Here is a 15,209-nt window from a genome sequence, read left to right as displayed (position 1 = left end):
TAAATATTGCATACAGACAGGGAAAGTTGCCTATGCTATGAGCAGATGTGTTTTGTCTTGCCACAAGGTATCCAGCGATCATTACAATCAGCAGTAAAACGACTATTACTCTATTATGGCAGAAACTGTCATAACACCCGACACACTTCTCCACTTGGTAAAGTTCGAAGTCTGTACACAAACTACTCTGTAAGTTAATCTTTCCCTATATAAAGCCTCACCGTCACACCCTAACCCCACACGTAGAAGAGCATTGGGTTAGAATAAGTCCCAGAGAATCCAGCAACCAAAGACATTTCCATAATCATAATGTATGTCCCCCCCCCCCCCCCCCCCTACATCCTCAAATGTTTACGTGTACTGCAAGGAAGTAGTATTTAACGCCGTATTATAACGCTGAATCGTAACGTCGCAATTGCTGGTGACCACCCGCTTTGATATAGTGGGACTGTTGGGAAGGTGTAGACTCTGGTGCGTCAGGTTTATGGGATTTGTAAGAAGCTATCATACTTAGTCACGATATGGCTGAAATATTGTGACTTTAAATCCTAATTCACTCGCTCATATCCCTGACAGGGAGTTTAACCACGATTTGGCAAAGAAATACAACACAAACACATTCATTGTTGAACGATACCCTTTATATCAGTGGAACAACTGACAGAAGTCTGTGACTCGACACGTCATCAGGGTACAGAACAAACTTTTTCATGTTTTACAGGAACTTTTTATGTTGTTCTCAGAGATACACACAAATCAATAACTTGCCCACAAAACAGTTATAACACCTAAAGACCAAGCTCTAGGTTTTACTTTAAATATGGTCTAAAGAAGTAGTTTCTTCCCGAGTCGATATTGTTACAACTTGTGTGGTGTAAATTCATGTATGGTACCCCGTGTTCTAGTGGGTGAGAGATCCTGGGAAGGATACAACTCGACAGTTACATAAACAGAACACTTCCAAACACACAGAAGATGATGGACGCCAAGAAGTACGTCACGTGATGACCTGAGTTGTAGACACCTGAAAAACAATATAACGTTTCAGTCAGCTCTTAAGTTCCATCTTAATGTGAAAAAGTTACTGCTCATCCTTAGGAAAAGTATCCACTTATTCCCGTAATATATCATGTTCATTTCATTTTTAGGATGTTATTACAAGAGTAATATCAATCATTTCACTTAATTCCTTTTGATTATTTTACTGGAGACCGACAATATTTGTTATATTAATACCGGAGCCAACAATTAGAAGTTTAACAAGACCAGGTAATGTTTTAAGGGTCAATTGTGAAGCTACCTCACTGATGTCCATGTCAGATATGAGTGAGTGAGTGAGTTGGGTTTAACGCCGCTTTTAACAGTATTCCAGTTATATAGCGGCGTGTCAGCTTAATGTGGGAGGAAAGCCCGAAGTGATGCAGGTCTCAGACGTTTACCACTTCGATGAAACCCACGAGCACGGGTATGGTGCTGACAAACCTAGAAACATAATCAGGGCGAACCGGGATTCGAACTCCATGTCAGATATGAAACATTAGGAAGACGGGTATATCACCTAAGGTCAAAGGACAGGAACTCATTTAGTTAGGAAACTTTCCACATGATGTATGACATATTAACGTCAAATGGGTCACAGAGGTGCCTTTGACCTTCACCCTCGACCTTCAACATGGACGGTTTCCGGTGTCGTCATTGTAAGTATACAGTAATGTAGTATAGATCTCAATAAATGTTTAAATCCACTTTTAATCTAATGCTTCAAGATGAAGGAGATAGGACAATACTGCTTTGATAGCTACTTCATAAATAGTCCCTGACATCGGAGCGGAGTGGAAACATAGACTTTCTGGAGTACTCACTGCAAGTGTTGCCGGTGAAGAGGGCTGCACAGTCGCATGTGTAGGGAGACACTGTGGTGTTGCAGGAACCTTTGTTCAGGCACTCATTCCCAGTATAACTGCAGGCCGGGGCTTAAAGAAAAAGGAAGAAGACGTTTTAACAAAACACGAATTTGTTTAAGCTCATACACACGTTTGGAATATTGTAAGGGACATTCACAGCATCGACGTTTGTAGCATTCTCGCGATCTTGACAGTGTCCCAACATTATTCCATACATATGACCAGTAAATTGAGTTTACACCTAACGTGTGATACATAACCAAGGACTTTCGTACCACGACTATCATTGGCCAATGATAAAGAAAGGGGTCGGTATTCATGTAGGTCATATGTTTTTATATCGACCAGCTGATGGTGCCTTATTTGGTATGCAATACATTGATATTTTAAGTCCCTTTCATAAGTTTATTGAAGCGCTGCGGGATGACCTGGATATGATCTGTAAAACAGTTATGGATTTTTATATAAACTGTGATTATACACTGCATATACATTCTCCCCAAACAGGCGCGCTTGAAATAATAGAGAGCTCCATTCAAACAGATAGTCAGTTATCGTTTGAGTTTTGCATTACCTGAAGAGCAGGTATTGCCGCCGTAGCCGCCGTTGCACTGACAGGAGGGGACGGTGCCGCAGGTGTTACAACCACCATTGTTCCCACATTGAGTTCCTGCTGCGGTGCATATTGGTGCTAAAATAAAATATAACAAATTATTCATAGAGTGCAGATTGTAATTATGAAAAACAATGCGTGCGTCACGAGCTTCATGGATGTGCTTCAATTGCAAGTGCTGGTCATTCGAGACATTTTAATCATTTGCCTTCTAATATATTCACTTAAAGTTGAGGACGGTCGGGTAGCCTAGTGGTTAAAGCGTTCGCTCGTCACGCCGAAGACCCGGGTTCGATTCCCGACATGGGTACAATGTGTGAAGCCCATTTCTGGTGTCCCCCGCCGTGATATTGCTGGAATATTGCTAAATGCGGCGTTAAACCATACTCACACACTCACTTAAAGTTGACCTCGGTTATCATGAAATTTATCAATATAGTTCAAGGCAAGGGAAGCATACTTGTTTACTCGTTGAACCGGTTATATATACACTCATATCCACATATAGTGGCACAAGTAATGTGAATACATACATACCTATATTTGCTTAACTTGCTGTCACATGAGGGTCATGCTCACGTGAGCATAAACATATACGCCCTCTGGCAGCAAGGGGAGATTACTCTTAAAACAATTCCTTACATAATTAAGAAAGTAACTTATTTGATACGACCAACGTCATCGTTATATTAGTAAGGACAGCTTTCTTGACAGGCTATCCATAATATTGTCAATGTCATGTTTTATGTGTCAGAAGACATCATGGCGCCACAACCTATTATGTATGACGTTCACTACACTTCCATCTATTTTAAATTGGGAGATAAACATTATCGGTTTTTCTGTCTCCTATCTATCTCTGGAATAGTCAAAAACAAATCGTAAACCCATAAGGTTTATCGACATTGCAAAATAAAATATTATCGTATCCAAAACAAAAACACACTGATATCCCTGTTCCAGCTATTTCCACAGAGGTGAGGTGAGGTGAGGTGAAATTGGGTTTAACGTTGCGTCCAAGATTATTGCACTTATATAGCGACGTGCATGCACGTGTATGTGTGTGTGTGGCTGCTTGTACTAGTCCGGACTGATGCCGATTTATAGTGCTAGCTCACTGAGATACCATGCCGCAGTTTAACATGAATACCCCACTCAGACACAGTATACTGACTCCGAGCCGACCAGTCCTTGTTTTAGCCCCTTAATGCCGAGCGCCAGACAGGGTAACAACAAGTACAATCTTTTAACGTCTTTTAGTATGACGCGGCCCGGGATCGAACCGTGGACCTTCCGCTCTCCGGGCGGACGCTCTACCACTAGGCCACGGAGGCGGTCATTTCCACAGAGCAAACCAGGGTTAGGACAAGGTGAAGTGATATACTGCCACACACTTAGTAATTGCGCTTGTCTCTGGAGGAATTGTTGGTATATAACAAATTAATTTAACTGCTCATTTTGCCGCGGAGATGATACTCGGCAAGGTGCTGGATTATGAATCTGAATTTGGAGACTTCCATAAAAGTATAACGCTTAACTAACGGGTGGTGCACAGTGTCCCACTGTATCCGTTCTTGCAGGTGCAGACATAGGGAGTCACTGCCGTTGTGCAGTCGCCGTTGGTACCGCATTGAGTTCCTGCTGCTGTGCAGATAGGGGCTGCAATGATATTAGTATCAAGGGTAATTAACGGTTTGAACAATGCTGTGTGAAATTTTGCTTTAAGTGTGCTGTTTGAATCAAGTCGTATAATGTTCATGTGTTTTATTTCAGAGCTCATATATGTTCCAGGCAAGTCTATTGTTTATGAAAGAAGTGCGTGTGTTTTACTTCACAGCTTGTAAATGTGCTGTCAACGTCACTTACCTGTGGTGCACAGTGTGCCAGTGTATCCGTTCTTGCAGGTGCAGACATAGGGAGATGCTGTTGTTGTGCAATCGCCATTGGTGCCACACTCAGTTCCTGCAGCTGTGCAGATGGGGGCTGCAATGATATGAGTACCAAGTGTTATAAACGGGTTTAACGATGCTGTGTGGGTTTTGGCTTTAAGTGTGCTGTTTGAATCAAGTCGTATAATGATTCGTTCTCGTAGGTGCAGACATAAGGAGTTCCCGTTGTTATGCAGTCGCCATTTGTGCCGCACTCACTTTGTGCAGATAGGGGCTGCAATGATGTTATTAAGGGTAATTTTAGTTTGAATTATGTTGTGATAGTTGTCTTAATCGATTGCTTTATACATTGTCAGTTCAGTGAAACTGATGCGGGTTTTATATTGGTGGGGACATGGAGCTTAAAAAATAACTAACGGGTAGTGCACATTGTTCCAGAGTATCCGTTCTTGCAGGTGCAGACATAGGGAGATGCTGTTGTTGTGCAATCGCCGTTGGTGCCACACTCAGTTCCTGCAGCTGTGCAGATGGGGGCTGCAATGATATGAGTATCAAGGGTAATTAACGGTTTTAACGATGATGTGTGAGTTTTGCGTTTAAGTGTACTGTTTGAATCAAGTCGTATAATGAGTATCTGTTATTGCAGGTGCAGACATAAGGAGTGCCGGTTGTTGTGCAATCGCCATTGGTGCCGAACTCACTTCCTGCAGCTGTGCAGATGGGGGCTGCAATGATGTTATTAAGGGTTATTATAATTTTAATTCCGTTGTGATAGTTCTCTTAATCGGCGCTTTATACATTGTCAGTTCAGCGAAACTATTAGTGGGGAGCTTACCAACCCAGGATCCTAACCATTGCGAATCTGAGATTATAACAAACAAGCAATGGATTCTGGCATACCTACGAAAGTCATAATTGATAACAACATATTCCTGCTATCGGAATAAATATAAAGGTCAACAAAAACCGCTTGACTCTTCATGTATGACACGGTAGCGAAACGCGGTCAAGTACCGGATTATGAAACTGAATTTTGAGACCGTCCATAGAAGCATGTAAAATAACTAACGGGTGGTGCACATTGTTCCAGAGTATCCGTTCTTGCAGGTGCAGACGTAGGGAGATGCTGTTGTTGTGCAATCGCCGTTGGTGCCACACTCTGTTCCTGCAGCTGTGCAGACGGGGGCTGCAATGATATTATTATTATTAAGGATGATATGGTGTTAACAATGTTGAATGAGGTCATCAGGTTGTCAATCACCAGCTGAAGGAGTAAGAAGTAGCTCTGAAACGTCGTACAAAGAATAAAAGAAGTTGTTGTCCATAAAAAAGTGTCATGTATTCACTTTCGTCACTGAAACCGCTGTTGGTGTTCTGTGCCCCAAGCAAGCCGCGTATTGCAGAAGCATATTGTAACAGAACACGTCTCTTGAACCCTAACCCTAACCCTAACCCTAACCCTAACCCTGACCCTGACCCTAACCCTAACCCTGACCCTGACCCTAACCCTAACCCTAACCCTAACCCTGACCAATACCCTAACCCTAACCCTAACCAGAAGAACAAGCACAGCAATGCTGTCCATTTCAGCCGTTCCCGACAGCCTCGGATTGTGAAACTGAATTTCGCGACTAACTGAACTAACGTATGTTGCACTTTGTTCCAGAGTGTCTGTTTTTGTAGGTGCAGACACAGGGGTGGCTGTTGTGCAGTAACCTAATTGTACTTGTTTGTGAAACAAATATGCCAGTATGAGAAATACAGTTGCACTGTTAATGTTTGCCATGGAAGAAACATTCATGAGAGTGTTGGATAAGACAACTAGATGAGTGTCATACAAGTTTTACACTGAACTAACCGACGGTGCACAATGTGCCAGAGTATCCGTTCTTGCAGGTGCAGGCGTAAGGAGTAGCCGTTGTTGTGCAGTCGCCGTTGGTGCCACACTGGCTTCCTGTAGCTGTGCAGATGGGGGCTGCAATGATATCATTATTATGGGTCATTTGGGCTTTAACAATGTTCAATGACTAAGTTGTTTGAAACATTTGGGGAAATACCAGGTATATTTAGGAGAAATGCCTAAAGTGACCCTGATCTCAGATGTGTACACTTTAGTCTTAGTCTTTAGTAACCCAGGGCGCAATTTCACCAAGAACTCAGGCCCTCATGAAATTATGTAGTAATTGCACTTGTCTCTTGAACAAACGCCAGTATCAGCAACACAGTTGTGCTTCTCGGGTTTGCCGTTGAAGTAACGACTGAATCTAGAGACGGTTTATAGAAGTAAAATATTTAACTAACCTATGGTGCACAGTGTGCCAGTGTATCCGTTCTTGCAGGTGCAGACATAGGGAGATGCTGTTGTTGTGCAATCGCCGTTGGTGCCGCACTGAGTTCCTGCAGCTGTGCAAATGGGTGCTGCAATGATATTATTAAGGGCAATGTTGGCTTTAACGATGCTGTGTGAGTTGAAAAAAGTCACTTTGACCAAGGTCAGTTGAACGGAGGAGCCCATGAGGACGGAAATGCTGCTGCCACAGCAGGGATCATAATCGGACAAATAAGGGATTCGAACCTACAACCAGCGAGCCAAATATTTGCTTGCCTAAATACACTAGTTTCATATTTTAACAATTTGGTTCGGGGTAAATCCGTCATTTAAAGAAGCAGAGAAAAAAATGAAAAAGAGAAAGCCAAACTCAAAACGGGGGCCACAAGAACCCAGGTTCTGAACTCTAAAAGTTACAGTTACGACACTGGGTGTTTGCTAAAGTTTGCGATGAAGCAAACATCAAGGTAGAGTAGGTTGTGCTTTACGCATGATGAAATACCGTGCACGTAGTCATCTTGTAACCGTTCCTGCAGTTAGAGTAGACTATGGCCCAGATGTGATTCAGTTTGAAAATAACCCGTGAAGATTTGGGTTAGAATAAATCTTCGGCATGCTTGTCGTAACGTGAGACCTACGGGAGCGGGTGGTCAGGCTCGGTGACTTCGCTGATGCATGTCATCATATCCCAATTGCTTAGAACGAAACCCGTGATGTCAATCACTGGATTGTCCGGTTCAGACTCGATTATATACAGACCGCCGTTATACAGCTCGAATAATGCAGTCCAGCGTTAAACAACTAACAAACATTTTGAAAATCAAATTTACAAATCCATTTTTGTGTTGCCTTACAGTAATATTATTTTCCGGGTTCAATATTATGCCTCGCAGCTTAAAGAAACTCTGTATTTGGATGACGATGCATTATCACATGGCATATCTATCTACAACCAAACGCACTCAGTAAAGTCGTCTGTAATGGCATTATCTGCTTGACTCAGTATCTACCAAGCAAATCCAAATATGTTCATGATGAAAAATGAAAAGTAACACCTAGAAGTATAATGATATTCAAGATCTATAAAAAACATTAAGTGCTTGATCGTCCAAGCAGATGTGTATTATTTCTTTGCTTGCCATATTGGAAGATTGGAAAAAAATACTGGCAAGCAAATGGTATGGTTGTCAACTCCTTTAAATGTGACGCATCAGTGACAGAATGATGTCATATTATGCAATTCACAATTGTTTACATATGTTAGCGTGTTTTTTCAGGGTGCCACCGGCAGAGCAGGATACGTTAACCTTTTCGCGAACACCTGGTGTCATCAATATTTGATAGTGATTCAGAAACACATGCACATGACAAATTCGGAATCGGGCTTTTAGCAGTGACTTCTTATGAATGTGGAGGGGACTTTGTTGCTTTTATTCATAATTCTTTACATTGTTGCGACGTGTCGGTGCAGACACCATGGTTACCACCTTTATCATACATAAGCGATGACAAAAGTTCTGTATTGTTTTGAGCCTATTTTCATTATTAATTCTAAGACGAGTATGGGAGTAAGGATCGTCTTAGCGATAAGTGCTTTGTAGAACGGGCTCAAAATAGTAGCTGAAAATATGCAATTTGTTTTGTGAGCTACTAATATATCTTAGTAGTTACAGAAGTCGAACAGTGAACCATGATCAGTGCTGTACTCACCTACTGTACACAGCGTTCCACTGTAGCCTTCCGTACAGGAACAATAGTAGGGTGACGTGGCGGTGACGCAGGTGCCCTTGCTACCGCACTCGCTGCCCCCCGCCGTACACACCGGAGCTGGAGACAGTGGGAACAGAGTGAGTGTGTTTTAACCCACGAGTATATTTTCAGTTATATCCAGGTGTGTTAGCTCAGTGTGAAGGAAAACCCAAAGTTCCACCGTGAGGACGGATGGAGGTAGAAATGAATATCGGATCCTGAATGTTTTATGTTCAAAATATTAGGCGAGGTGAAAAGGGGTTTAATGTCGCGTCCAAACTTTTTTGCACTTATATAGCGACGTGTGTGTGTGTTTGTGTGTGTGTTTGTGTTTGTGTGTGTGTTTTTGTTTTGTGTGTGTTTGTGTGTATGTGTGTATGTGTGTGTGTGTTTGTGTGTGTGTTTGTATGTGTGTTTGTGTGTGTGTTTGTGTGTGTTTTTGTTTTGTGTGTGTGTTTTTGTTTGTTTGTGTGTGTGTTTGTGTGTGTATGTGTGTTTGTGTGTGTGTATGTATGTGTATGTGTGTGGTGTGTGTGTGTTTGTGTGTGTGTTTGTGTGTTGTTGTGTTGTGTGTGTGTGTGTGTGTGTGTGTGTGTGTGTGTGTGTGTGTGTGTGTGTGTGTGTGTGTGTGTGTGTGTGTGTGTGTGTTTGTGTGTGTGTTTGTGTGTGTGTGTGTGTGCCAGCGAATCCTGGCGGGTACGGGACCTAACTCCAATAAACGTCTTCATATAAAAGTCACTATTGTGAGATATTGAATGCATCGTAGGAAATTTGCCGAGATACCTGAATCGAGTTTCTCATGTCACGCGAGCTTGCAATTCGAGTGAACATAAACCATTAACACCAACTTACGAACAGCACAGTCGTCCCCGCCATAGCCACCAGTGCAGCTGCAGACAGTTGTGCAGGCCGTGGGACAGGTGCCGTGGCCGTTACAGCTGGCGTCGTTGATGCAGTTCGCTGCCCACGTGGAGGTGATGGTGACGCAAAGCAGCGTTACTGTTGATGACAAAACATCATGTCTCAATCAGTTCGCCTGAAGACAGGAGTAACAGGGAGGAACTATGTATACTCACATTGTGCAGCAAACAGACACATTCTTATATCGCAAAGTGTGAATGGTGGGTGCTACCAGTAGAGCAGGACATGCTTACCCTTTTCGAGAACATCTGGTGTCATCACCGATTTTCAGTGATCCTTTCATCCCTTCGGCACACTAGAAACCTAAGATTGTTGGTTCGCATCCCGGTTTGCCACGATTATGTTTCTAGGTTTGTCAGCACCTTACCCCTGCTCGTGGGTTTCACCGAAGTGGTAAGCGTCTAAGACTTGCATCACTTTGGGCTTTCCTCCCACATTAAGCTGGCACGCCGTGATATAACTGGAATACTGTTAAAAGCGGCGTTACACGCAACTCACTCACTCATTAGACTGATTGTTCTCTGACGGTTTATATTTTCTTATTTTGAAAAAGCAATTAGTGTCTTTCCTGTCATGGTGTCACTGTAATGGATAGGAATGTACTTCTCATACTTTATCCTCAGCTTAGCTTATAGACATGCAAATGTTCCGGGTAGACCGGTAAATGTATTTACGCTTTCAGTACCGCGTCATATGATACCCCTTGCAGACAGACCCATAGCCGGACAAGGCCATTACAATACAATGTACATCCATTAACAGAGTTCCAGATTACCGCGGATAAAGGGGAGTCCAATCCCTATGTATATATGCAGCGAATAGGTACCGTCTTGTCAGTACGCGGAACATGTCAACTTGCCTCTGGACTAAACGCGTTTCAAGGCTTGAATAAATTGTGAGGATTTTCTGACTGGTCGTTTACATTTTCGTCCAGAGATTTAATGCGTGGTCTGATGATCAATAGAGGAAGCAAACATCTCATTAGAATCTTTAGTGAAATGTTTGCAGAGGTATTCGATAATAGATTGGTCCTTATGAGATAATTAAACAATGCATCCTAGAAATAACTTTAAACAAATAGATGCAAGTCAGTACGTGATATCTGACTGGCGAACCAAGCATAGTCATTCGGGGGGGGGGGGGGGTTTGTCGTATTATTGCCCTGATGGGTATCACTGGTTTCGTATTGCTGTCTACAGTTTTTGGGGTGGATAATTAAATATGCATTCTTTGAATTAATTATCGTTGACATCTATGTGTGGGAAGTGAGTTAATATGGTCTTGCGTTTTCGGAGATGTAGAGGTTAATACCAGTGTGAACACTAGGCGTAAATGCGCTGTTTGGGTGTTTATACGTTTACACCTCCATAAGCGCAAACAACATGGAAGTCAGTTCTTAAACCGAAAGTTACGGGGGGAAAGGGGATGAGGCCCTTTTTGTCCGCTGGAAATGTCAGATTTTAAAGTTTTAAAGTGAAATATTGGGATGAAAATTATCAGACATGTTAAAACTAGCCTTTCTTCATTCTTACTCGTCACGATATGGCTGAAATATTGCCGATGTGACGTCAAGCATAAACTCACTCCCTTTCTTACACGTGCATGGTCAAATGAAATAAATAAAGCCAAAATGATTGGAAAAGACTGTGACCCAAGATGATTTTTCATCCTAAGTTTGTACTGTTTTAATACTTCTATAAACATAATTTTGGGTCAACTACTTACTCATGTTTAAATATTACATGTAAATACAACTGACAAAACCCTTTCCATATTCATAAGTGAGTAAGTATGGTTTTACGCCATTTTTAGGGGGGGGGGGGGTGCAGAAATGGGCTTCACACATAGTACCCATGTCGGAAATCAAACCCGGGTATTCAGCGTGAGGATCAAACTATATTCATAAGAAATCTCTGCCAAAAGCAGTCGATTGTACGATTCCACTGCAAAATGAGCATGTGGTACCTCTAGAACAGGCCTCTTGACACATTGTATTCTTACCCATACATTTACATAGTCCCGAACATGTCATTGCTTGCATTAAGTTTAATTCGCATTCATATGGACGGACATCCGATAAACTTTCAAAAGTTTTTTTAAAAGTTTGGTTGAATTCTTAAATTATGCAGATTCTGTCATTTCATATATTTATGAATATTTTAATATACTCTTGTCACTGTCCTTTTTTCAGATAAGATTGAGCCATTCGTTGGTAAATTATTCCACGATTATTTAAAACATTATTTGTAATCATTCTCGACTTATCTGACAAACTACATATATTCTATGCTTCTCATATCCTGACATGTTTTTCTGACAGGTTAGAAGAGAACACTCATAAACGAAACTTACTGTCCACACCACCAATATAACATGCGAGAGGACGTACACTTTCCGGTATAGCCAAATATTATATTTCCGTCGTTTTGTTTTCATTTTGATTATCTTAAAATAATAAACATTAGTATCGAAGTATTTATGTTTGGCAAACATTTATCACGTTAATCAAACACTTGAGTCGGCTAGAACCCAAGTGTCAATGCCACGCACGAAATCACACTGATAACCGACAAGATGTACTTTGTGCTAGTACTCGTGGGACCCAGATATGAATATGATGCCTTCATCTTTGTTGCTGAAATCCTTATCAGGCATTCATCCAAAGACAAGAGTGTTATTTATTTTTAATTCTATATGTATTCATTACAAAATATAAAGTTAGAAGGTAGAAACGCCATCATAAACGTCAAGGCAAGAGAGTAACCAGATTCGAAGAGGACACAACAGAGAGAGAGAGAGAGAGAGAGAGAGAGAGAGAGAGAGAGAGAGAGAGAGAGAGAGAGAGAGAGAGAGAGAGAGAGACAAAATCAGACCCAAGTGTCTTTTGATATTAAATATATCAACGATTGTTGATATATTTGATATCAAAAGACACAAGGGTGAGATTTTATTTATCACCCAACATCATTCTTCTAACTTTTTCAGTTTGTAGACAGCAATAAGCAGTGTCTGAAGTGTAAAAAGTACTGCTAACAATGTAGATATCGCTTGATCTCACCCAAGCGATATCTCCTGTGGGAGCCAGGTTTGGATGATAAGTATATATATATTCTAGTTCTTTTTTGTTCACAGCATATTTGTATATTTGAACTTGTATATTTGATACATATAAATGATCTTCAAGCGTCATTAAAGTTCAAATATATATGATCATCAAGCGTTATTGAAGTTCAAATATACATATAAGCTATGGACAAAAAGTGCCAGAATATGTGAGCAAGGAGGGGAGACGTAAAAAGGAATAAACACCCTACCTGAGAAAACCATGTGAAGAAAGTGCGCCATGGTGCTTGCTGTTCTGAACTGGTCTTTTCCGTGTCAGGCTGAAGCTATATGGCACCTACCGTACACGCCGCTCTTTTAATATCATCTGTTGCCACAACAGTCAGAGAAACATGTTGTGCAACACACTGACTCCCGAGGATGGGTCCAGTCTATACATTGTGTAGCCAAGGAGACAAGGGCCCATTACAGACACGACCATTACCATGACATATTTCAAGGTGGGTCTCTTCACTCCTGGCCAATGAGAGAGGAAGAGTCCTGCTGTTTATCAGCCAATGGTATAGCAACTGTCGTGTAGGTGTGTATTTGTTCAGGTGTCCCCGGGAAGTTCACTATCATCCAGGTTACAGAAGATCGTCGATATTTTTTTTTTATATACATTTAGCCAATATGCGAAATGAAATTTCTGATAAAGTAAAATATCATTATTTCCTTTGCATATGAAGATTTATGAATTTTAATTGATAAAAGTATATATATATATATATATATATATATATATATATATATATATATATATATATATATATATATATATATATATATATATATATATATATATATAACACCCTGAATGTTGTCTTTAATTTAATTCATTTGTTATCAGTGGTTATCAGTGGTTTAGAATAATCTCCCAAACTATAACTATAACTATAACTATAACTATATATATATATATATATATGTCACAGTTTGGGAGATTATTCTAAACCACTGATAACCACTGATAACAAATGAATTAAATTAAAGACAACATTTCTGGTTTCTTGTCATCTTTCTTCTGAAAATGTCGTCTAACTGATGAGAGAATATGTACCCAGAAAATACTTTTTTGCATTTTATTCTAAAGTATGTTGTAAAACAATGTTAGGTGTGAATCCAAAATAGAACAAACAATGTATTTTAAAGCGTGATTCAAAGTTATGAACTGCTCAACATAATGCCTGAACAGAATATCCGGGAAATTATTTCCATACAATTGAGGTAGAAAGAAATGAGAAGGGCAGAAAAGGGTTCTCCTTGTCGCACACCTGTGTAGCCTGTGTAATAATTAGTACAATCATGTGCTGCGTGATGACAGACTCATTAACAGTTTCAGTTTCTGCTCAAGATTTCATCACGAAATTGTGTCCAATAAAATAATTCTTCAAATAATTCAACATTCAAAAATATTTCACACGTGGATGCATTACAAAATTATTTGTCCTTGGTCAAGCTTGTTGAAATGTTATGAACTGTATAACACGTGGGTATATTTCTGACATATGAACAGCCTTTGACAAAGCTGCTGTCGATGATGGGCCGCGTTGCCCGAGATACCGACTAAACAGAAAGTCAAGGGGCGAGCGCTAAGACATTTTAAGACACAGTTGGACAGGAAAGTGGTTATTGTTATAGACATACCTGATCATCGTGGTCGAATGGAGTCAGATGACACCCCACATACTCGACCTCTCTTCCTGCGCTGTTTACACATTCCTCCAGGGAGCGGGGATAGGGTTGCATCTTCCATTATCGTCGTCTGTGTACACATATTGTGAAATAACGACTGTAAATTTCTTGGTGAAAGGATATAAATGCAAAACTGTTTTCGAGAAATTACTTTAAAAATCTTGTTTTGTGTTGTTTGAAGACAAGATAGAGTTGGTTTATTTCAGACATATCTATCATGTCAACAGTCTGGCAACCTCCCATTAGTGACACTCATTAGTTAGACACCCGTCAATTGGACGTCCATCAGGTAGACACCCATAAGGCCAGGTTCACACAGAGGCGATTATGGCTCCCGTTTGAGATCAGACAGCGCTACGAAACGAAAAGTGAAAAAGTCGGATTACTATCCTCAATGATCTGGAACGTCCTATCATTGTCTGAACGCAGTCGTATACGTTCGTAACAGAGTCCTACGGATCGGGAAAGGTCCAGAGAGGTCGGCTACGCACTCCCGACCGTATGGTGCGTCCCGTTCGGGAAACTCACCCGATTTTGTCTTGTCGGATTACAATCGTGACTATGTCTTGACAGATTCTGCTGTATCGGATCAATATCGTAACAGTGTCCTGTGTTGTCTGAAAGGTGTCCTGTGGGTCGGAATGCTGTCGTGATAAACGGGCAATCCAGTTTGCGTCCAGATCTTGCCGAATGCGAACCGTCTTGGTCGGTCCTGTCACTGTCGGGACTGTCGGGACATATTCGGTCGTTTTTTACCATGCGGAAGATATAAATCGGATCTGATTCGGATTGAGAACGGGAGAATCGGGACGAATTCGGCTTGAAACGGCTGAATCGTGACGCTTTCTGAACAATATCTGATTGTTTGTGAATTTCCCGCCACGAATCACAGGATCTTGATCAGACAAATTTTAAATGGGAATGGTCCTATCAAGGACGGCAGTGTGACTGAGCCCTTCGGTAGACACCGGTAAGTCAGACACCGGTAAGTTAGACACCCGTAAGTT

The 15,209-nt window shown here is 41.1% G+C and overlaps 1 protein-coding gene across 2 annotated transcripts; it reads right to left on the bottom strand.

Annotated features, from left to right (window-relative positions):
* Nucleotides 1–623: 623 nt before the first annotated feature.
* LOC124120062 (fibropellin-1-like) lies at nt 624–12,904 on the bottom strand. 2 transcript variants are annotated; one of them, XM_046482779.2, is made up of 12 exons: nt 12,720–12,904; nt 9,337–9,483; nt 8,446–8,562; nt 6,708–6,824; nt 6,265–6,381; nt 5,476–5,592; nt 4,824–4,940; nt 4,384–4,500; nt 4,060–4,176; nt 2,479–2,595; nt 1,863–1,973; nt 624–1,024 (listed from the first exon to the last, which is right to left on the bottom strand). In XM_046482779.2, the coding sequence occupies exons 1-12, from the start codon at nt 12,748–12,750 to the stop codon at nt 942–944; spliced, it is 1,308 nt and encodes a 435-aa protein (XP_046338735.2). In that variant the 5' UTR covers nt 12,751–12,904; the 3' UTR covers nt 624–941. The 2 variants fall into 2 exon arrangements, with proteins under 2 accessions (XP_046338735.2, XP_046338736.2); XM_046482780.2 differs by lacking the exon at nt 4,824–4,940.
* Nucleotides 12,905–15,209: the final 2,305 nt, after the last annotated feature.

Source organism: Haliotis rufescens, unplaced genomic scaffold (assembly GCF_023055435.1).
Source record: "Haliotis rufescens isolate VD_foot unplaced genomic scaffold, xgHalRufe1.0.p SCAF_6, whole genome shotgun sequence".
Lineage (NCBI taxonomy): Eukaryota > Metazoa > Mollusca > Gastropoda > Lepetellida > Haliotidae > Haliotis > Haliotis rufescens.
The sequence above is the reverse complement of the archived record's forward strand: the minus strand, read 5'-3'. Positions and strand labels throughout refer to the sequence as shown.

Excerpts from the sequence above, each read along its gene's own strand:
- LOC124120062 (XM_046482779.2), bottom strand. The coding sequence starts at position 12,750 with ATGGCGCACTTTCTTCACATGGTTTTCTCAG. Across the intron at positions 6,825-8,445 it reads TGGAACGCTGTGTACAGTAG|CACCCATTTGCACAGCTGCA; the intron begins GTGAGTACAGCA and ends ATATCATTGCAG. Across the intron at positions 4,177-4,383 it reads TGGCACACTGTGCACCACAG|CCCCTATCTGCACAGCAGCA; the intron begins GTAAGTGACGTT and ends ATATCATTGCAG.